The sequence below is a fragment of the Pithys albifrons genome, chromosome Z (assembly GCF_047495875.1).
Source record: "Pithys albifrons albifrons isolate INPA30051 chromosome Z, PitAlb_v1, whole genome shotgun sequence".
In the NCBI taxonomy this organism is placed as follows: Eukaryota; Metazoa; Chordata; class Aves; order Passeriformes; family Thamnophilidae; genus Pithys; species Pithys albifrons.
The window spans coordinates 21,216,410-21,240,358 of NC_092497.1; the positions used below are offsets into that span (position 1 = coordinate 21,216,410).

A 23,949-nucleotide genomic window follows, 5' to 3' on the forward strand; every position below is an offset into this window, starting at 1 on the left:
GGGATGAGGGACAGTTAGTGCCATGAGGAACTTTCCTTCAGTGTGGTAGTTTTGACCTTAGTTTTAGCTGGGCCTCAGTTTGGCAGGGTCAGATAGAGTGACGTAGGTAGAAGAAGACAAGCATCACCTGACTTATGCAACCAAAGAGATATTTCATACCATTTGACATCACAGCAAGCATAAAAAGAGGGGGAGGTGAAGCTTCTCTCTCCTTTTGCTCTTCACCCCAGCTCCAGGAGGACGCGCTTGTGCTTAGGTCTTGTTGCAACCCCCATGGCTGTGTTATCTAGAGAAGTAACATCTTGTTACTGGTTTTTCTCCTCTCTTGCTGGGAGTTTTCTCAGGAAGAGTCTTTTGGGAGTTTTATGGGTCTAGATGGTTGGAATCTCTATTATTTGGTTGGGCGACTCAGTAGAGGTGTTGTTATTTCTTTTCACATTTATATATATATTTATATATATATGTGTGTGTGTGTGTGTTATATTGTACTCTGTTTTTAATTCTTTCTTCTGTGTAAATATAAAAACCTTGCCATTTTAAGTTTCCCTTCTAGTTTTTTTCCTCTCTCCTCCCTCCCTTTCCCTGGTGGGGGACTCTCACAGACTCTTGAGCAGTTGGCATTTTGCCAAAGCTAAACCAAAACACCTTCTAAGTACTGCAAGATAATTATTAGTTACATATTTCTGGGAGCAGCTGTTAGAACAATTGCTGCAAATGCTGTAGTGCACTGGAGCTTTCTAGCTCATTTTGATGATGCAACAGAAGAAGGTGGAAGCCAATGAGTAGTGCAGAGAGAAAATGTAACTATACCAAGAAAGAGTATGGTGGCGATTTGAAAGCACTATTGTTGTCAGACTGCACAGAGGAAGTTTTATGAAAAGTGAAAAAGTATACACTGGCATTAAGGTGAGAGGAGAAAAGGCTTGGATCAGAAATTTTCCTCAAAATAAATACAGTTAGAAAGAAATGGAATTAGAGGGATTGAAAAGTTTAGGAAAGTGCTTTTCAGTGGGAGCTAATGCTGGACGATGATTGATATCTAGGATTCAGTCCATTTGTAACTGCTCTTGGAATCAGCTTAAGAATTCAGAGGGGAAGAAAACAGAAATGCGTAGGCCTTTGAGATTTAGGATTTTTATTTTTTCCTCTACCAAATATGGAATGTGTATTTTTTTTCTCAAATTAACCCACTGTGCATTAATACCTACTTTTTATTTAACATTTAGTTTGAAGTATTGCATAAATGTATAATGTGATATAATAATGTCTGCTTAATCTCTGCAGCACTCAATCGATTGGTTGGATGGTGCACCTGCTTCTTAGAAGGCAGGAGTTTTCAGTGTAATTTGAATTATATTTGAAGCACTGGTCCAGTTAACATACAATGAAAAATTCCATCTGTTCAATTGTTGTGTATAAGAGTGTTTAATCTCTGAAGCATATTATCATATCTAAAATTTACAACATATTTTATTATTTTATTTTACTTATTTTAATTTTTAAATGTTATTTAATTTGATTTCATTTTAGTTATATGAAGGTGTCTCTTGCTGCAGTTTAGATTAAAAAGAAGTGATTCTGTATTTAAAACTGACGTGTCATGATCAGATTTTTTATCTGTCAGTTCTGTGGCCCTCAGTGGCCTGGCAAATGACAGTACGTGTGCAGGATTAACTAGATTCTTCACCTGCCTCCCCCTCACACCCTCAAACTGTGACAGAGGATAGCAACAACTGTGTGTAATTTTAGTAACAATTCACAAATAGCAGTAACATTTTACCCCTTTTGACTCCCTGGCTCATCTGTAGCTGGCATATCTCTGAGTAGCTGCACATGCGCCTTTTTCTCAGGGTGGTTTCTCAAGGTGTGTTCTGTGGCTTCCTTTCTGTCGTGCTGAAAAAGCTCACAGATGAGGAAGGCAATATTTGTGTGAATTTAGAAAATTTTGTGTTCTTAGTTGTAAGTTTGTAATTTACTGAATATTGCTTTATTGTGAGTCTTTTCAAAAGGTGTCAAAATTTATTTTTGAAGAGCTATTGGCAGATTGGAACTTTTATGTTACTGTAGTTAAAATTCACACAGTAGGTTAAATCATATTATCAATATTTAATACTTTAAAGTGCTAATACTTTAAAATTATCATATGTAACAGAAAACTTCATAACTGCTAAGTGAAATTGACACTATAGGAGGTAATTTCTAGGCAAGAGTTGGTAGTCTGCATGAATAAGATGGCAAACTCTTGCACTGACATTGGCATAATGGGATTCTGATGCATTTTGTAAGTGAGTGAGTGGAGATGTGGAAATTTCAAGGTGTTTCTGTGACTAGATGAACTAAATTCAAGTAGATGAACTAAACTGGGGAGAAAAGACGGTACTAGGATGAAGAACAAGCTGAATAAAACAAAATTACAACATTTGTCATTAGGAAAAGGTACAGCATAAGGAAGTTGGCCAAAAATCTAAGGAGTGACCTGGATTTGGCTCAGAAGAGAAGGTGCTATTGGGTGCATCTGAAGATTTGTGTAAATGTGATGGCTGAAGATGGGTGGGGTCTAGAACACATTATTTAATCCTGTGTAGAGGAGAAGAACCTGTAACTTGTTATAAAATGGGAAAGAGAATGCAGAATATATTTAGCATATACAATAGAAACTATTAATAAGAATATTTTTTAGAGTGTAAGAAACATTGAAGACCTAAAAAATAGTAAGTCTACATCTGAGAAGCAACAAAATAATGGACTAAAAGGAAAGTCATTGGTAGTTTCCTCAGTATCCATATTAATAAGCATTTAGATAGTATATCTAATAGATGCTTAATAGGTGCTAAAGAAAACAGAATGGTGAAAAATACGGATGTATGTGATATGATGTTGGTTTAGTCTGATAGCTACTATTTTGTATCATACCCAGGCCTTCCACTGTCAGCCTTCAAGAAATAAGGTGGATCTCACATCCTTCTCTCTTTTGCTATTCCCAGGGTATGGAAAGCCTTGGATGGAACAATCCGTACCAGTGCTCACTCCTCTTATTCAGTGCTATCCTTTCCACACTTTTTCATCAGGGTAATACTCTGAAGCTGCTATTTGTGATGCAGAGTACAAGAGCAATTAAATTTAGAGAGCCTTTAGCATCTCTTTTTGCACTGTTGACTGCTAAATTCTCTAAGACTTGTGCCCTGCAGGGAGAGAACTTTGTGTAGAGGAAATGCAATGTCATAAGAAACAACTCTGAAACACTTTTTTGTTGATGGTGGTTGATTAGTTGATTTTTTCCCCCTCCATCAAGAGAAAATATGAGAATAACAAAAAGCTGTTTGAGCTAATCTTTGAAGAAGGGAAAGAAGGACATTTAAGCTTGTGCTTGTTTTAGTGGGAACTAGGAATGCAGCTGTAAATATTAATGAGCACAGAATGGTAGGATTTGTTGGCAGATACCTAAAAGTTTTTTAGTGACTGACTTTTACATCAAAGCTGTGGAAAACTCAGGTTGTGCACACAGCCTATTTAGGATTTTGTAATGACTCTAAATATTAAATATTTTTGTTGATCACTGTTGATGGAAAATACTTGAAAATTAAACTTAATGCGTGGAATTACAGAAAAATGATAATATATGCTTGATTACGCTTTAACTATCATGGACTCACTGCAGATGAGGCTTTCAAGGCTATCATATGTAGTGACACCGGAGATCAATGAGCAACATGATTATTATAGTTTTGCAAACAATGCAACAGTTCTGGAAGAACATTTCTGGAAATGTGCACAAATTTCTATTATACTGAGAATTGTTGTTTAGAGACTGGATATTAACCATATTTCCTTTAAAAGATAAACGTTTTGTGTGGGGGGGTTGATACAGTATTACTGTAGGTGCCATTATCCAAGCAATGCTTATAGAACTCTAGAAATGTTTGGGGGTTTGCCTGAGGGATATACTGGCATTTCCATTCACTTTTTAATTTCCCTGGGAGTTTAGTTGGTTAATATGACAATTTTTCCCTAGAGATCCAGCAGCTGACAGAAGTACTGATTCTGTTTCCTGCTTCTCAATGGCAACAACTGTAATGTTTCTTTTCTCTCTTCTTGCTTGTGTCCAAGTGCTTTTTTGCAGGCTTTTCCTGAGAACATTTAGGTACAAGGTTATGTCATTGGACAACTGGCCACTCTTGCAGTGTTCTCAGTGTATCTCACCTGTATTTTCTTATCAAAGTGCCATGAGCTCTGGAGGATGTGTAGAGAGTATGAAAGTTCATGTTCCCAGAGAGAACATGAATTTTATAGTGAATTAACTGACAGTCCTGCAAATACTACAGTTTTAACCACTGTATATTTTAACCTTTTCCCTGTTTTGGAAACTACTTATTATTTGCTTTATAAGACTTCGTTAAACTTCATGTCAATTTTAGAGTTTTTGAATGGAATTATTACCTTACATAGTGACTGTCTTGTTACAAAATACCTCTGATGAGAAAGTAATGCACAGTTAACAAAAACAGGGAGCAAAATCAAGCCCTTTTTCTTTATTATTATTCGCTTTGCTTTTGCATATTTCCAATATTAGCAATAATTATGCTGTGTTTTAAAAATTAGCTTCATAAGGTGGTAGTGCTCCCAGCCTTTCTAGACAGTCTTACCATTTACAAACTTTTCTAGTTGTATTAGGAAGAAGACAAGAAAAAGGAAATCTTCATGACCTTCAATGCATGTGTGTAATGGAGCTGTTAATAAATTAAAAGCAAGGCTAAATCAGGTGTATAATATTATTACCTGTTGAATAGAAAAGCCAAGGAAAATATTGGAGTGATTGTTAGGAGAGATGTACAAGACTAGGTTTGTAGAGAGAAGTCTCTTTAATAAAACAACAGAATACATTTGCAGGAAAAGAACCTTGACTTTTGAGCTTAGAAACATATCTTCAGTTCTGAGTCAGACATTGAGTATTTTGATGATAAATATAGGACCTTGGGGGCATGTAGAAGGAGAATAATGCAGTCTTCATGTGGTGTACCTTTATGCCATACAAGTTACAATTTTCATTTATTTGTAATACTTCTGACACCTTGCTGAAATGTAAGTTTAGTGTCATCCTAGGTTTATCTGACTTGTGACATCATTGCTTGATGCATTTATTTTTAGTATCAGTGGATGACTGAATTTCCCTCTTAATACAATTTTTTACACAGCATAAAATCCTAGAATCTGTTGCTGAGTGTGAGGACTCTTTTGGAGTGCTGTTCTTGTTAAGCATTCATATGTTATTGATACACTAATAATTTTCAAGGTTATCTTGGAAGGAAAAAAGAAATCACTCTTCTTTAGTAGCTTTATGGTGCAGAAAATGGCATTAGAGAAATACACAGCACATACTAGAATTTGTAGGATCACATTGGTTGGGTTTGTGTTACTGTGAGTTTTCTTTTGTGCATCTCTGTGTTGCTTATTAACACTGCTTTCAATTTTCATTGTCTTTCCTAAGATTTTAATTACTTTGGTGGTTTCAGTTTTGGTAGGATGCCTGGAAGTTGGCAAGCCTGACTTCAAACATAAATTGTACAATTCTGCACTTTAATGTGTTAGATGGAAATTTAATCAGCTGCCTTTGGAAGTGCTTAAACACTGCACACTAATAAAGTGTCATGGCCTAGAACTTGGAAGATACAGGTAAAAGAGAAGTGATTGTTTCTGAGGAACAGTGGTGAGGTTTTGAAATAAGGCAAAACGAAGTTAAACCCTAACACTGAATGGGGACAAGAAGCCATTAATTGTTAATTAATACAATTAGGATGGATCCTTAGTTTCTCTACTTCGCATGTATTACAGCAAGCTCTATCAGTAGTACTGAGGATATTTTGAGAAATAGAACCGGATTGTCTTGTTATGCTTACCTTCCTTTCTGGTAGGGCCCACAGATAACAATAACCAAATAGTGTTCAAGAATGTATTTAAATGAAAGCTATTATAATACATTCAGTAATTACCATTCTTACTATCTACCCTAGCAGAATTTGTAGCTAAAAAGTTGTGTCTGGAAACCATGTGTGTTATGGAACATCTGCTTCACTATATAGAATTACTGGTATTAGAGCAGAGATTGGTGTATGTTTTTGTTTTGCTGTTAAACCTAATAAATATATGACCACATGAAAGTGAAATAAAGTCTTGAGATTATTTTATCTGGATGTTGTGACTCAAATAAACAAAACCAGACTTCTGTTGAATTAAAATTTTCAGCAAAGTTAAGGGGTTTTTTTGTCATGCTGAGCAAGGAGCAGTCTACTAATAGCAAGTTTATAAGGGTCAGTTTAATAAGCATAGTTGAAAAGGCAGCCAAGTAATTTTTCTCTGAGTGACTTGCCCTCTGACCTCCTTGCCCCAGAGCATGACATTTTACCCTACTAGTGCTGCATGCCAGCCTTCTTTCCTTGGGCCTTTATTTGAGATTAACCTGATTTTTGACATTGTCTGGTGCTCCCACATATTTATTGTTTTTTAAATCAGTAAGTTATGCTTAAGTTTAAGAAACCACTCAGGGAAGTTGTATAGATCAGTTCTGAGAGTTTGGAATTAGGATCAACTCTCAGGGCATTTTGGTTCCCATAAACCAGAATGCAGGGCAGGTAACTGAGGGAGGTGGTGGCAAACAGGGACAACTCCCAAAAAAATGATGTAGTGATATATAAAATGATAAAACCTTAGTACACTGAAACTCTTCTGCAAGGCAGTTATTCTGTAGCTCCCTCTGAGGTTACTTTCCTTTCTGATAATTAACTGAAAGCTCTTTTGAATTTTCTGTAGACTGAGAGACAGTCTTGTGTTTTGGCATGTGTTACTTGCACTGAAACATCCCAAACATTATAATTCTTTTCAGTGATAATAAAGTGGAGGTCAGTAAGCTACCCGCCCCACCACAAGATTTATCTCTGGAGAGAACAAAACAAAGTCAGTTCTTGACCACGAGTAGGTAAATCATCTTTATTAGTGAATTTCTCTTTGTGAATCCTTCTTACCTCCTTTCCTTATAATAAACAGACTATTTAGTTTGCTTGCAAATTGGAAAAGTGGTGTTGTTTTACATTTCATGTCAGTGTCTAGAGAAGAGAGGAACATGTCCTTCTGAAGTAAAATACTTGAGCTGCTGTGATATACTTGGTCTGCAGTGTGTGCTTTCTAAGCTACTGTTAAGAAAGTAATTGAATGAGAAACTTATTGCTTTACTGTGTTCAGAAAATAGCAAATTTTTCAAAACTCTACAAAAGTGTTGATTTGGGTACCTTATGTATCTATTTTCTGTTTCCATCAACATTTAATGTAAGTTGAGATTTAGAAGAAGCAAACTGTCTCTGTGAACCATTTTGCCACTATAGGAAATTCTGTAAGTTCTATTGCAACTAACTTACTGTAAAATAGGTTGAAATTACTGATTTGAGGACATTTGGAATGTTTTGAAGGCCTTTCTAATTTCTTCTCAATAGAACAGAAAATGATATCTATTTTTTTAATGTAAAATAAAAAAGAAACAAGTAATTTTTCATAGGTTATTTTTAACCCTTTCAACGGTAGAATGAGATAATGAGAGGAAAAATTGTCTCAAGCTGGCAAGCACCATATCTGCGCTGGCACTATTTTCGTGCAGCTCAAATTCTAACATGAAAAAATTGCAGAAATTTACAATTCAAAGTGTGTTTCATCAGGGAGAAATCTACAGATTGTTTTGACACTCAGTCAGAAATTCATCATGAAGATGGATGTCTCATGAAATTTGTAGCTGCTGATTGAATTTATATTTCCATAAAGGACATCAAGAGTAGCAGCCTGCAGGAGAAAAGCAAGAGAAAATGACAAAAATTGTGAGACTAGCATTTTTTTCTCAGCCTTATAGTAACAAATTACTTGTGATAGGGTCCTATAATGACCAGGATTAAAGAGAGATAGAGGCAGCCAGAAGGGAAAGATTTTTCAGTTTAACCGATTTGAACTAAAAGTGTCTGAATTTTGGTATATAAATATACATTTAGTCATCTGTACAGTATGTAAAACGCAACTGCAAATCAAGTGTCCAAAAACTGAAGTATAAGACTCTTCCTGATAATCATAGAACATTTATCATACAGGTAATTTGATTTTATAATAGATTCGCAGGATAGAAAATGAATGGTGTTGAAATGTGCTAAACCAGATTGTCTTTACTAGGAATGAAAATCTTGTCTCATCTCTGGCCTGCTCCCTCTCATTCATGCACACAGATAGGAAAGGATGGGTAAGATCTGAGTTTATTTTTCTGGGTACCAAGTCTCATTATGCCAATCATTTAGAAAGCAAATATGCATCCACAAAAATAGATCCATGTTGTCAAAACAATTAATAAGAAATTCTATTGAGACAAGTGCTACAATAGATTTGGACAAATTTGTCTTTTGTTTAGAAAGTTTTATATATTTCTGTCTATTTCTGGTTTTGTGAACAGAGCAAGACAGGAGAGGGGAAAAGTTAAATATTTCTTTTTTGATAGAAGCAGAACCATTGTTATCAGCCTTGGGAGATTCCAACTCCCTTGACAACTTTGTTTCAAAGTACCTGTGCATCTTAAGACTATGGAAAGTTTAATTTTAAGTGTTTTTCTTCATGTTGTTGTTAGACATTTCTGCTTGTAACTCCCAATGCATGGCAAGGCCGCTGCACCCACCGAGCTGTGCTCAAAGCCTTTTCCTCAGTCAGTGGTCTCCTTCTGTGCCATCCTGTGCTGCAGTTCCTCATGTCTTCCAAAGTCAACAAAGGTAAGTTTTGAGGTCAGCAGACAGCTGAGTGTTGCAGAATCAGAAAAGGGAGTTCTCCATAGCTGGACAATGCCAAGCTGTGCTTTCGTATAGCAAGACACAAATCATGCAGTTTTGGTATCAGTGTGGTTTGTTACTGCATGGAGGTATTTAAGAATGGAAGTGCTTGTGTGACATCTTAATGTAAAGATACGTATCTTAGCTGCTCACAACAGAAAGGAGTAAGTTAAAATGCTAATGAAGTTAATTGAGTAATTTTGCAGTAATGAGAGTCTCTGTGAATGCCATTATTTCTGAGAACTTTCATTTTAGAAACGAAATTGATAAAGTGTAGTAACTTTTTCATTTTATTTCTAAAAACTAAAATATGATTTAGGAACCTACTTGTGTTCAACGTATCAAACCTGTGCGTTCCGGTTACTACAAGCTCTACAGTTGTAAAAAGCTGCCATCCAAATGTAGTTTTTCTTCTTTCCCTTCACTGGCATCAGCATAAGTGCTTTCACATAGAAATTTGTATGTATTTCTTTGCTACAATAGTTACACTTGGTGCTCTGGTGCTTCAGGTTCTAGTGACAGCAAAATACTCTTATATCAACAAACACACAATTCAATATTTAAGTGGTTTATTTATTATTCAATATACATTTCAGTATTTGATGATTAGGTATTTACATACTATAAAAGCACATGAACCTCAGTATGTGCTTAGTTAAGCTGGAACTCTGAAAGTAGAACAGTAAAACTGTTAAGTGGGGACTCCGTGTTGCTTTTTGTCTATCCATTTTTCTTTCTAACTTGAAAAGTAACCACAGAAACTCTGAAAGTTGAGTAAAAAAAATAATGAGTTGACTCAGATGTAAAAAGTTTTAACTTACAGGTAGTCCTTGGCCCAGCTGTTCCACTTTAGTCTTTTTCTGCTCTAATTAGCTTTGAAAGGAGATCAGGTATTGCTGCAATTCCTTGGTTATGTGAAGTTTTTGTATTGCTTCACCACCTACATCACTCTGAGCTCAGCAAAATCAGCTGAAGTATGGGGGCTTTTCCCTAGAATCAGTGTTACAGGAAAGTACATTAACTAATAGGTGCATGCACAGGCCAGCTTAAAGAAACAAACGTTGGAAGCTGAGTTTTGAAAGTAACCTTAAAAGTAAAGCAAGAAGGTAATCAGGAAAAAAAATTTCAGTTGTTGAGTGGTAAATGATTTCACATTGCTGATACTAATAACTAAATTCTTGTACTACTACATGTTGTTTTATATTGTTTAAAAAAAGTACCAGTTACCTTTGAAATACTTGTTTATTTTAGAACTCTAGCCAATTAAACATTTTTATTTCTATATAATGAAAGATGTCATTTTGCCATGTCACTGCGTACTAACCTGAACAACAATGAAACTTAGGTTCTGATAAGTATTGGTATAATATTCTAACTTTTTTTAATAAAATCGTGTTACTAATTATACTTGCAATGTATTTCCTATTTTTTACTTCAATGCCTTTTTAATAAATGTTAACAGAATAAATGTATAATAAAGGTATGTGAAAAAGTACACTGGAAATTTATTGTTAAGTATGAACACTAAAGGATAATACAATGACTGAAAACAAAAATCCTACTGTAGTCATATGTCAGGTTCAAACTAATGAATCAGAAAAATTTTAAAAACCTGTTTCTAAATTTGTTAACACCCTTTTTGAGATATCTCATTTTAAGTATCTCTCTTTGAGCCTTCATAGACTTCAAACAAATTAGGAAAAAAGAGTGGAATCATGAGGAGATTTTTCTCTTTGGCCTGTTAACTACCTACCAGCTTCTTAAGGATTCTGAGGTTGAAATGCTGTTATAATAAAGGGGCATATCCCTTGCTTTTTTAGAACTGAAATATGTATAGGCCTATTATGTTGTAGATACAGAGTTGTCTTTAAGCCCTCTTTGGTAATATTTTCTTTTTCTTTCTCATAGTGGAAGTACCTTATGGTTTGCTTATTGGGTAAGGTATTCAAGTTGAGTTAGTTTATCTGAGTAAAAAATTCAACTTTCAAGCTGGAAAAATGAAACTCACTGCTGCAGTAAATATCTGCTACATAATATGGGGTATTTTGGAGCACAGGAATTTTCTGTGATAACATTTTAAGGTTTAAATCCAATATACAATTATTCTTGCCCAAGCCAGGAGATGTTCATGTTCTTCATTTTGCTTCAGTACTAATTTTTGTTTCATCTCAGATTAATTCTTTAGGTTTGGTTAAAGCTCAATTGAAGCAAAAGGTCTGTATGTTCAAGTGGAAACTTCAGAATTGTTTTGTGAAAAACATGAATGAAATATCTGGATGCAAAAGATGGTTACCAGGTCCTGCTCTCCAGCTTCCAGGCAGGCCTATGTTTGCATTCTCGGTTGGGCAGCAGAGCCCTCGAGAGCAGAGGAGTAGCTTTATTTGTTGTGTTGGGATCTGTGCTATCATGGCTCTTTAAGGTGCTGTTTTCTGCAATCTGAGGGAAAAGAGTCCCTTGTTTCCATTTCCCCCAGTTATGTTGACCCTGTCTGCCTCATCTCAGAGGACTTAGCTTTGCCATGAGATTATTTATAAAGTACAAAACTTCCTGCTTGACCCAGCTCTGTGATGAAATGAAAAATCCTGTTGGCAATCCTGGCAGACTCTACTGTTATGTACATTTATTCCAGTGTTTATTAGATTTTTTATTTCCGTGTGTCTCTTTATTGTAGCAGGCTGCAAACATTGCCTCGAATTAGTTGCCTTTTCATGGTCATGCTGTAGTCACTTACATTGTCTTATTGAAATTGCTTCCTTCTTTTTTTCAAGGAGAGCTTTTGCTCTTTTCTGAGATTCCCCTGATCTTGCCTAACTGGCTATCCCTCTGAGTCCATACTAACCTGTTCCCTTTTATCATCCTTCCTTTGAAAATGGTGTTTTGGTAGTCATCAGCCCAGCTGAAAAGGTCAGTGAAATGCCAGGTAGACTGGCAGAGTCCTGCAGATGGTGTTCTGAGAAGTCTGCATCAAGTTTTGGTGCTCTGCTCTGATATTCACATGCACACACACCTCCCCGTGCCCCATTAGTACCTTTTACTTGAGCTATCACAACAGTGTTTCTTGTTTTCTTCCTAAGGCCATATTTCAGCCCATGAAGAATAGCATTTCCCCTGCTGCATGACCCAAGAATTTTTTTTGAACACAACACATACATTCAGCTCAGTCTTCTACTCTGATTTTCAACACCACCATCAGTTACAGAGCCATGTTGGCAGGTTTAGAGGGGGACCACTGCCACCTTCTTGTGGGAAGTGAAATACTAGGACCTCTGTTCATTCACATCTTGCTCAGATGTGAACTTTGCAAGAGTTTTTGTGTAATTGCTTTATAGATGTGAACAAACAACTACAGCAGGATTTTGTTTGTTGTATTCTGTTGAAGTATCTACACCTCAATTTTTCCTCTCAGTCTGTGTTTGTGAGATTTCTGTTAGTGAAAAATACTGGTGGGGTTGTATGAATACACCCCCCCCCTTTTCTTATGTTCTTAAAATGCGCCGTCTTGTAGTATAAGTGCAGCTTCAAATACTAATTTTGTAATTTATAGAATGAGCGGCATGTAAATTTTAGGATAAAGAATAATTTTTAAGGCTGTTTAAATGTCTGTAGGATATGCATGTACATGAAATGGGTAATAAATCTCTCAGTTAACTTTTCTTCAGAAGTTGCACTCTTGAGTTGACTGTGGCTGAAATACATGAGCATTCTTCCCTAACCTCTGCAATGGAAAGGAAACACAGTAAAACAGCTGTACCAGAATTCCTTAATCCTTCAAGTACTGCACACAGTATTAGCTATAATTGTATTCAGACCTTGTATAAGAGTGAGTTTTCTTTGCAAATCTCACACTTGAAATCCTTTTGTGAAATTCATTAAAATGTCCTAAACCCCCAAAATAGCAGTAGTAGCTTAATTAGGTATGTGCAGCTGTTTGTAATAATTCCTTGTATTCTGGAAAAACATGGAGATGGCAAATGAGCATTTACTAATGATTTATAATTGAAATGTAATTAATCATCCAAACCAGTCCGTAACACTGATGTGTTGGGTCATATTGCTTCATGGATGTTCTCCACAGCTGTGATTTTCTTTTCATTTTATTTACAATTCATACCCTTGCTGTCATTTGCTGATTGCTCTTCTCTGTATGACTGCCTTTTTGTTTATCTTCCTGCATTATGTTTTTATTTATAAGAGTACAAGTTATTGTGCACTTTCGATCTGCTTGCTGAATTCCCTTATGCATGCTAAGTTCCCATTTAAAGCTGTTTTTCTTAAAAAAACTATTCATTACTTCATTCTTGGATTTATTCACATTTTGACAGTAACTGGTAGAATTTGTGTCTTAAATCTGATAGACCAAAAGAAATCAAAAGAATAGTTGGGAGAAAGCGTCTGCATGCCAGAGCACTGAACATCCATCAGCTCTCCAAGGAACTGTCATTTGTACTACTGTCATTTACACTTTCATTCAATAAAGAATGTTATGTTGCATAATTCTAGTAAGGTTATTGTAGATTCATTTACAAAACAATGGTTCCTTGTGTGTACATAGTATCTGTTGGGCTTCATAGATAAGGTGGAAGGCATAAAGCTTTCCAGTGATCAAGGAGCAGGAACCGGTGGTTCCTGTGCCAGATGAAGAGAGCTCAGGGACTAGGATGGCAATGGACATTTAGCAGATGGATTTTAGCTGTCCATTGAAGGAAATTGCATCTTGGACAAACGCTATTTAATTGCATTAAGTGCCACAGCCTCACTCAGCAAAAATTAATTAACTTAGCAGAAATCTAAATTTGGAACAAATATATTAATAACTTTTTGGGGAAAATAAATTATTTACAATATTTGCTTCTTTTCTAAGGTGAAAATAACTATTGCAGAAACACTGGAATTCTGACCATGAGGTTACTTGAAGACAGTTGTCAGTGAACAGACTCCCTCAGCCAAAGATCTCTGCAAAGGAAGAATACTAGCTTTCACAAATTGATGTTCACCTTTAAAAGGATTGGTTTTTCACTTTTTTCACAACAAACCTGTTTTACTTCTCCTCCAGTGGAGATGAGAGCTTCGTATCTTGCTCTGAAGATGATGGGCCACTCCTTCAGCCTACAGAGAAGTAACCTATGTTTGTTACTTCTGGAGAAGTAGTTCTTCTCTGCTCTGCATGAAGAACTGCTCATGGCCGAGTGGTTTTTGTAACTTAAGTACTGCTTCACATTTAGCAAAAACTACAGTTTGTTTGGTAGTTGCCAAACAGGAAAGAAATGGAGGATCTATTCCATGAGTCTTGTAAGATGCTGCTGAAAAAAAATTTTAAAAACCCCTTGTTTTGAGTAGGTGACATTATGTTGCGTTGATGACAATGAAGTAACCTGCTTTTAGTAAGTGAAGTACAATACAGTCCCTTCAAAGTACATAGCACTTCACTAAATAGGAATGCTTTAAAAATGCTTGTTTCATCTTAAGTTTTACAGCAGTGCTGTGCAACTGGAACTTAGGCCATTTGTCTTAAATTCACAAAGGCTGTGTGTTCAGTCTGTTCAGTTAAAAATCTTAATTAATGGAATGTTTCTTCCATGGACTCTTGCCATGTAAACATTGCAAATCAGCAAGCTAAATGAGTCCTGTTCCTGAGTTCTCATGAACATTTGAGGTAGTCCATGCATGCATGTGTGTGAGAGGGACATCCCGTTTCCATCTGCTGAGTGCAAAACATGATTATATTTTCTAGTCCTAGAGGCTCTTGCTCAGTTCAGGTACCAAAAATATCCAGTTCCCTGTTGCTGGTCCCATTTCTCCTTTCAGTGATCGTATGTGCCATAGTTTGTTCTAGCTGTTCAAGTTAGACAAACTTGTTTGAAGGCTGACAGGAAACCTTCTTCAAATAACAGTTTTGTAAGCAGTGAAAATCAGTCTAGGGATCCTGGAGATCTTTAAAATAGTGTGTGTACATATTTTACTTTTTTTTAAGGAAATTGATATCAGAAGAATAATTTGGTTGTAGAACAAAACAATTTTAGAATTCATTGTTTATTTTCATCTGAAAGGTTCTCCAGTGGGTTCTTCTAAATGTAAATATATATATGTTTCAGATTTAGTGACTGCAATGGGAATGAGTAGGATATTTTGTCCATAGAAAAGGGATTCTTCCTCACAAGAGACTGCAAAATGAAAATATTAACTTTGTAATGTGCGTACATATCTACAGTTAACCATGGGGTTTGGGGGTTTCTTAGTCCATAGATAAGGCTGCAGAAATCTGGAAACTAATTCATTAAGTCATTTGCTGCCCCTTCACTTTTCACTTAGTATTTCCTGACTTTGTCTATCTCTTTCTCATGGCAGCAGGCTGTGTAACTTCTGCTAAACACTTTTCAGGTTTTTGTACAAATTTCCCTCATTCATGACACATTGATTTTCAGATAGATTTTGAAAGAAGGGTTTAGAGAAAATATGTGCAGTAGGAAAGTACAATCTAATATGTACATACTGTATCACTTGTTGAAAGACCTGTTAAGAGTTCTTGGCCATTTTGCCTGCTTGTAACACCTGCAAAGCTGCACGTCTTGCCTACTTCAGTGTTTTGTGTAAATCGTGTTGTATCTGAGTATTCTCTGTGAATATTCTGTACATCTGATAAATGTTTTCTGAGGTAGTCATTTTGTTTTAGGCATTATTGGCTGTTACTCTTTGGACTAACAGCTTGTTAGTGTTGTGCTATGTGTATAATCCCAGCTTGAAGTATTAGTGGTTCTTCACTGTTTCTAAGATCCAGTGGTCACATGAAAATGAGGTTAATTGTAAACTGTTCTTATTTGTAATTGCTTCATATTTATGCTCATACATGTGAAGTTTCTTGTGTTGCTGTAGCAAAGATCTCAGTATTTATTTGCAAACATCTGCAGAGGGATCTGGATAGACTTGAGAGATGGGCTGATTCCAATGGGATGAAGTTCAACAAGGCCAAGTGCCAGGTCCTGCACTTTGGCCACAACCCCCTGCAGCGCTACAGGCTGGGCACAGAGTGGCTGGAGAGCAGCCAGGCAGAAAGGGACCTTGGAGTACTAATTGACAGGAAGCTCAGCATGAGTCAACAGTGTGCCCAGGTGGCCAAGAAGGCCAGTGGGATCCTGTCCTGGATCAAAAATAGCGTGGCCAGCAGGACCAGGGCAGTGATCCTTCCCCTGTACTCTGCATTGGTGAGGCCACACCTTGAGTACTGTGTTCAGTTCTGGGCCCCTCAGTTCAGAAAGGATATTGAGGTGCTGGAGTGAGTCCAGAGAAGCGCAACAAGGCTGGTGAAGGGACTGGAGCACAAGTCCTATAGGGAGAGGCTGAGGGAGCTGGGGTTGTTTAGCCTGGAGAAGAGGAGGCTCAGAGGTGACCTCATCACTGTCTAGAACTACCTGAAGGGAAGTTCTAGCCAGGTGGGGGCTGGTCTCTTCTCCCAGGCACTCAGCAATAGAACAAGGGGGCACGGGCTTAAGCTCTGCCAGGGGAAATTTAAGTTGGATATCAGAAAAAAATTTTTTACAGAGAGAGTAATCAGGCATTGGAATGGGCTGCCCAGAGAGGTGGTGGATTCACCATCCCTAGAGATCTTTAAATGCAGATTGGATGTGGCGCTGGGTGCCATGATCTAGTAAATGAACTAGAGTTGGACCAAGGGTTGGACTCGATGATCTTGGAGGTCTTTTCCAACCCAATTGATTCTATGATTCTATGATTCTATGGGAATCAATTAATATGAAGCAAAACAGTCAATAAAGTCAATCTTCAGTATGAAAAAGCACTTCCCTAAACTGTAAAAGGTTTTAATTATATCTAAAGAGGTCTCAATGTGATCTTTAGTAGAAAAGTCTGTGTAAATTATTTGTCAGTGGTGGTCTGCAAAAAAAGCCTAGGGGACAAGGCAAATCAGATAGTTGAAGTTAATTAGTGCTATGTGTGCATCACAAATGCAGAGAGGCTTAAAAGCCACCAGCACTACTCAAAATAACATCTTTGGGAAATAATTTCTGAGTTTGTCTCTACAGTGTGATTAGACTGTGGGATCTGGAGGATGAATTTATAGGTGTTTCATGAAAGCTTGTAGCAGAATGAGCAGTGGTTTTGGTAGCAGTTAAAAAACTGCACTTCATTGCTTTTCCTTATGTCAGTTTATTCAGACAGTGTAGTACTCAAATTATAGACAGTTTTTTAAAAGGTACTGTTATAACAGTAAAATCCAAGGACTTTCCAGCAATAGAAAAGAGTGTTAATCCTGAAACTTGTGTAGCATTGGGCCTAATTAGATACCTCTTCACCTTTTCTGGAAATCTTCTGTATGGGAAGAAAATAATGCTCTAGTTCTGTTTTGCTTTGTAGATAAAGAGTTTAAGAAATGAAATTATTCATTATATTGTTGGAAAAAAGTTATAGTAAAGCAAGTATCATCAGCATATAGGAATGGTATACTTATAAAACAAGTATCAATCATATATCTTTCAACACTGATTAAAAATATCTAATCTGGGAAGATGAAGGCTTGCTACACTATATTCTTTGCCTGATGGCATGTCTTGAAAGAATAAAAGTGTTGCATTGCTTGAAAATAAAATACAAAGCTAAAGAAGGCACTTAGAAAAGGAATTGCAGTTTCTATACAAGTTCTTATTTTACTGCATTAAATACTTAATAATGAACAGTAGTATGGAGTTTAGCTATTAACCAGAGACAGGTGAATCAGTTTTAAAATCAGTTTCAAAATAACTTCAGTTGAAGTACTTGTTAAAAGCATACTGAGAGAATGAACTGCATTAATCACTTCATTATACCATAAAATGTTTAATGCAAATATTACTTCATGTTTCCTCAAAATGACAAGTTTCTCCATATCTGCCCCCCAGGAAGCAAAAAAGCTGGTAGAAAAAGCCTGGGGAATATTGTCAGGTTTTTCCCTATAAGGGATGGGATCTTTGCAGTACCTGCTAGTTCAAAAACCAAATTAAAATACTCTTTCTCTATATAGTAGCTTAATCTTTGACAGTCAGTCTACTCTGCACTACCTTGCAGTTTGAACTTTTTAATTCTTTTTCTTTGGCAGTAGTAGAATCAGAATGTGGGATGTAGATTCAGATCCCCCACACTGGCTCCCCTTTCAGTACTCTGAGTGTTCCCTATCAGATTGCTCCCCAATGGCTTTCGGGTTTTAACAGAGGAAATACTTAGTTTCAGGCATATGTGGAAAAGTTTGCATGCACAGGGCAGTGGTGATTGGAGACAACGGGGCCTGCTTGCTCTGCAAAGCTAATCAGGGCACATTCAGCGCTACTTTTTTGTTATTAATAGTCCAAGTCAACTGTAGAACACGAAAGCTTTTTTTGAAGTCACCGAAATAAAACATTTCGTATTTACATCTAGATGGTAATAATTTTCTCAGTATTTTAATCTTTCATTTTTATCCTGTATATATCATTGGACTTGTGAATAAATACAGTTCTTTCAAAACAGTAAGATGATCAGCAATTATAAATTTATATGGACATTTATATGGAAATATGTAACTGCCTTTTTCTTTCTTTATTCTGCTATAGGGCAGATCATATCAGAAAGAAGATTTGTGGAAGCAGTAAATCGTGAAGCATATCAATATCAAATGGGTGACTTTCCAACAGAATGGGAAGGTAAATCCTGACAATTTTTGTTTTATTTCAAGGTAATTTTGACATTGAATGTAGACTCTGTATTTTTAATGGAACACCTGACTAGGTGAATAGGTTGGTTGTTACCTTTCTTCTTTAGTAATGCAGGCTGTTATTTAACTGCATAACAATTATGAATTCTTGAAGTAACCTCTTTATAAGCAGCATAAAGTTTGTTTAGAAAGTCAGTACTTAATAACAGTAAAACCTGTATGGTCATGACTTAGTCCCATTAAATGTGAAGATATTTGTGCCTGAACGGGATCTGATTGAAAAAACGACACAAATGTGTTAAACTTCTGTATTATGCCTTCACTGCTGTGTTTATTTGTAGGACAGTTGAATTATTGGTGGCACAGTGATGGTCCTTGCTTTTTTTATGGTGATATTTCATTTCCAATACTCTTCCTTGCACAATCTAGTAGGGAGTTGGAGAACCCATTATTATTAACCATTTTATCCCACTGCTACTGATTAAAATCCTGTCTGAAATTTGGGACATATTAAAAAAAAATCAGTCAAGTTAGAGCATTTCCTTAGGATTAGCTGATCAGCCCTTTGAGAAACAGGGAAAGGAGAGAGGGAGTATATGTTGGCCTTTGAGGTTGGTAGGAGCTTGAGCTAAGTGTGGGGTTAAATGTGACGTGAAATCCAGGACTCTAAAGCATAAGCAAGGAATGCCTGAAATCATCCGTAGAGGCTGCCCATCACTGAACATGCCTTTTGGGGAGAAAATTATCTAGGCATCTCCCAGGATTTGGTAGGTTTAAAGCAAACAAACTTTAAGCAGTATGTTTTTAAACTGTTGAGTTCCTTGTCATTGAATATTCTGCTTGCTGTGAGTTTGCTAGAGTTCAAAAATTTAATAAAAGTTTTTTTGGAAGAAAAATTGTTCTGCTACACAGACATTACTGTGGTTGAATTTGTCAGTGAGCTGCAAGTGAATGAAGTCTACAGCACATTTTCAGGAAATATCTCAATATGTTTGCTTTACCTCATTCTCTTTGTGCTTGATGTTCTTCTCTGAGGGAGATGTCACTGAGCTGAGAGAAAACTTCAGGCCCATTATAGCCCTTCATGGAGTCAGTAGAGAAATATAAAATATTCTTATTTTGAGTTTTATCATTGTCATTACACTAATTTCTAGGATTTCTGTTGTGATCAACTGAAGCTTGTATTAGCATCTGAAAGCTTCTCAAATGTGTTTCACCCGTAGTAGCAGCATTTGCCGACTACGGTGAAACCACAGTATGGACAGTTTCAGTACTCTGCAGTACCTTCAGTCGGCTGGCAAGTCAGCCCAGTTGCTCCTGGTTCTTTGTCAGTCCAAGATAGCCGTCTTTGAAGGAGAGCACCAACCTGGTGGGCCGGTCCTTATTAAATCATCTGATGCTTGAATGGGTAGCTACCTAATCCAACTTTCTGAAGGTCTTCTTCCTTCATGTAAAAGTTCTCCAACTCCCATTGCTCATCTGAATTCTATGTAACTGTCATGTAAACACTGCACCGCAGACACCAAGAAGCACATATAAAGCCTCAGGTAACTGCTGTGCTGTGAGTGAATTCTCATTTAAGATCTTGGCCTTAAAAGGCTGATGCCTTTTTAAAGTAAAAAAATGTAATTCAGTCGTTTCTGTCTGCACTTGGCTGTAATTAACAGGAGACAATATGGACAGTCAGACTGTCTCAGCTAGTCATCCTGTCACAAAGGGTCTGGGACTGGATAAGCCAATTTGCTATATGAACCCATTGCTTAGGACTGCTGTAATCTGTGTTGCACAAAGAAGCCTGTGCTGTCTGTCTTCAGAAACTTAGCACAAATCCTTGTGATTTGATAGTGTGGTGCCTGGGAGGGTGCCGCGTTTTGGAAGGTTGCTTGTGGCGAGACAGGGACCTTGGGATCAAATGTCAGGTACCCTGCATATGGATTTGCATAAACAGCTGCAGCTGCCAGACTTGAAATGTACTTTTCAAATCAAGGCATCCTGTTCAGATTTGATTTAGAAAAGGAAAGATCAACTGGCCAGTCCTATTTTTATGAGCTGCATTTACAGCCTTAACGCTTAACTTCCTTATCTTTATACCTGTGGATTTTTTTCTTTCTGATTTTGTCATCAAATAGAATTCACAAAGGAAATGAAAATTTGCACTGTGCGGATTGGGGAATAGTCTCTTCCTCTTAAGTACTTCTCCTGGTTTCAGCCAAGGACAGGGTTAATTTTTTGCAGTAGCAGGGAAGGGGTGTGACTAAGGGGACAAGGCCGGACCCTAGTATTATTCTGTACCACCTCACCTCATTGCCAAGGCAGGGGGGAAGAGATTCTTTGGCTTCTGAGAAGAAGGGTGAAGTTTCTGGTTGGGAAAAAAATTACCACATCCTGTCTTTTGGGTTCGTTGAGCATTTTGCGTGTAAATCACCCTCTACTTTGTACATTTGGTTATTAATATTTTTGCTGTTACTGTTCATTTTCTTGTTTCTATTTCCAGTAAATTATTGCTATCTTGACCTGTGATCTGTAACTTTTAGCTCTCCAATTCTCCTCTCTGATACGCTGAGATGGAGAGGGGGAGGGCAGAAGAGAGAGGGAGAAAGCAGCAGTGTGATTTTGAGAGTCTCTGTGAGAAGTAAATTGGGGAGTGTCATTCCTAAACCATGACAGTACTGAATTTCTCTACAAAGAATGTTTTTTCCCCTGTGCATTCATTAAGCAGAATGAGTGGGTGGTCCATGCTTCTGACAGATAAAGTATGGGAGTTCTGGAAAAAAGGCTGACCCGTATTTTTTTGTCCAATGCCAATTTAAACATTGGGAACAATTTTGTGGACATACAGTTTTAAAAACCAAAACTGGTACTTCTGCTGTGTGTATAGAGGCTGTTCAAGGAACTTTTATGCCTTTGCTATTTACTAGGGTATGAGTTAGAGATGTAGAATGCTCTCAATTTTAGTTTATCACTACTTCTTTTCTGCCTTTTGTAAAAAGAAAAATTATCAATGAGTTAGAAATGAGAAAGAGGGGGAAGTGTAAATTGTTCAAATAATACTATAGAAACCACTTTTCTGAGTGGGAACAGCTTAATTCAAGATTTTCAGACATGCTCTGCTGAAAGGCTCATTTTTGTCTCTCCCCACACACACCACTTTAGGACTGGTCTAAAAGTTTCTTAGGCCCATAGGACATATGCTGAGCTGAACTTTCACTTTGTATCTTCTGTCAAGACTCCTGAAAATTTCCCAGTACCTTATTGCTGTGAGTGTTCACTTTATAATTTGTGCTATCATGGATGCTGATCATTCCAGCAAATAGCCTAAGACTTTGCAGAAAGAGTTGTAAAATACTTGCTATTTCCTCTGAACAGTAAAAGATTAATATAAGATTAGAAGGTTATATAATATTTCATACTTACATTTTCTCTTTACTCTTGCACTCTCTGCTGGCCACTGTTGTAGTTTGGGATTATTATGTAAATTCTCTCCCCTGCCACTTAACTGCCCAGGCCAGCAGTTAACAAAAGAAGTAGTTAACTGTTGATCTCTTGGGTGGGGGCAGGTTTGTCTCTTTTGGGGTTTTTTTTGGATATTTTTTCCAGTCTTGGCTCAGCGGAACATGGGAGTGGGGGCTCTGAGGAGGCAGGCTGCCCTGCTGGCTACTGCTGGGGCTTTCCTGGCTGTCTCGCTGCCGCTGTGCCTGGACTGCTTTTCTGGCCACGCGGCTGCTGCTGCCTACCCCTGACTGCTTTTCTGGCCACGCGGCTGCTGCTGCCTACCCCTGACTGCTTTTCTGGCCATGTTGCTGCTGCTGCCTGCCCATGACTGGTTCTGACCGCGTTGCTGCTGCTCCCTGCCTCGGATTTGCTTCTGGTTGCTCGTACTTTTCTGCTTCTTGGACGGGGAACACAGGGGGAAGAGACGGAGTCCAACTGAAAGCTCACTGCTCGTCTGTCTCACTGGAAAGGGACTGAAACTCACTCTGCAGCCAGCCGGGCTGTGACATGGACACTTAAGTATAACTTTTCCTCCTGGAGGAAAACCTGCTGGGTTTTTTGTTGTTGTTTGTTTTTTTTTCTTTCTCTTGTGGTGTTGGGGAAGTGGGTTGCACTAGTCTGTATATATATATATATATAGCAGTTATCCTTCTTGTATTAAAATTCCTTTTCTTAAATTTGATAAAGAGTGGTGTGATTATCGTGGAGGAGGCCCCTCCCCCCACTTGTGGGTAAACATTTTGGGGTTTTTTCCCCTCAAACCAAGACAGCCACATACTTAAATCTCCAGGGGCCCTCTCTCCAAACCCTGTGCATGTACTTTGACATCCACAGCCGTTTAACTTCAGTTTTGACTGGCTCAGCAATACCAGTCTCCTTGCCTGTCCCTCTCATGCTTTTCACTTTAAGGACTGTGTTGAAGTTTCTGTTGCCTTATCTCCTCTCCTTTTTCTTGGGATCTTTAGAGCTCTGCTTTTACCTATGTTGTCTTCATTCTTCCAGGACTCATTTTTTTTCACTTGTGGGTAATTCTTAGTGACCATCTGATTTAAAAGCTGTCACCTCAGCACCCTTTCCCTCTCCCTTTTTTTGCTACCCTACATCACACCATGTGACTAGAAAAAGAAACCTCTTGGGACCAAAATGAATAAATACTGACAGGCATGACTTGTCTGAGGAGAACTTGCACAAAAACATGGACAAGGGATAGTGTTAGGAGTGGGAGCAGGCTGTAGTGAAATTTGAAGAGAGTCTGAGTTAAATCTCATTGTATACCTAAGACATTCTGCTTGTACAGCTGGAAAGCTAAGGGACTCATTTTAGTGCCATGTTTATCAAGTTAAAAACTTGTAATAAGGTAAGAGAGATCAAGTAGAAAACAATCAAGCAAGTGGAGAAACCAGTAATCCAGATTACAGACTCAGTCTATGCAAGCTCTTTCTTGGACTGGAGAGGGTGTTAGTGTATTAGTCCTGGGACCTGTGCTGCTTTAAACTGGCAGGAGAAATGAACCCAGCTCAAAAAGAGATTATAAGTCAGAGTTCCAATTTAATAAAAATATTACAATAAAGGTAATGATATAGAGAAAAATTTGGTTTAACCAACAAAACGCAGAGACACAACCCAGCATCCTGGGAGGACAAACAGAATGGTGTTTGTTAGTCCCTGTGCTGAGCCCACATCGTCCCCCTAAGTTCAAAGTAAAAGGAAAAGAAAACCTATTGGTGAGGATGATGGTCATAGTCTGGTCAAGAGTGGTGGTTGCAGTTCTGTCGAGGTTCTGGTCCTCCTCTGGATCCAATGAGTGGTACCAGAAGTCCCCAAACCCCAAGATTATATACCCTCTGGTTCAGGTGGGACCACCAATCCCTCCCCCAGGGTGGGGAGTTCCACAATGGGTGATTTACTCTGTGAGTCATGGGATATTTTTGGAATCCTTGA

The 23,949-nt window shown here is 37.6% G+C and overlaps 1 protein-coding gene across 3 annotated transcripts in view; it reads left to right on the forward strand.

Moving 5' to 3' along the window:
• The window catches only part of NDUFAF2 (NADH:ubiquinone oxidoreductase complex assembly factor 2), a 59,407-nt gene that overhangs the window by 17,397 nt on the left and 18,061 nt on the right, over positions 1 to 23,949 (forward strand). The window contains exons 1-3 of one of the 3 annotated variants that reach the window (XM_071581113.1): positions 8,209 to 8,266; positions 8,645 to 8,783; positions 18,416 to 18,505. In XM_071581113.1, coding sequence (XP_071437214.1) covers positions 8,243 to 8,266; positions 8,645 to 8,783; positions 18,416 to 18,505 — 253 coding nt within the window. In that variant the 5' untranslated portion in view covers positions 8,209 to 8,242. Of the gene's footprint in view, positions 1 to 8,208; positions 8,267 to 8,644; positions 8,784 to 18,415; positions 18,506 to 23,949 lie in introns of those variants that run through there. The other 2 variants (XM_071581114.1, XM_071581112.1) reach the window with 2 other exon arrangements.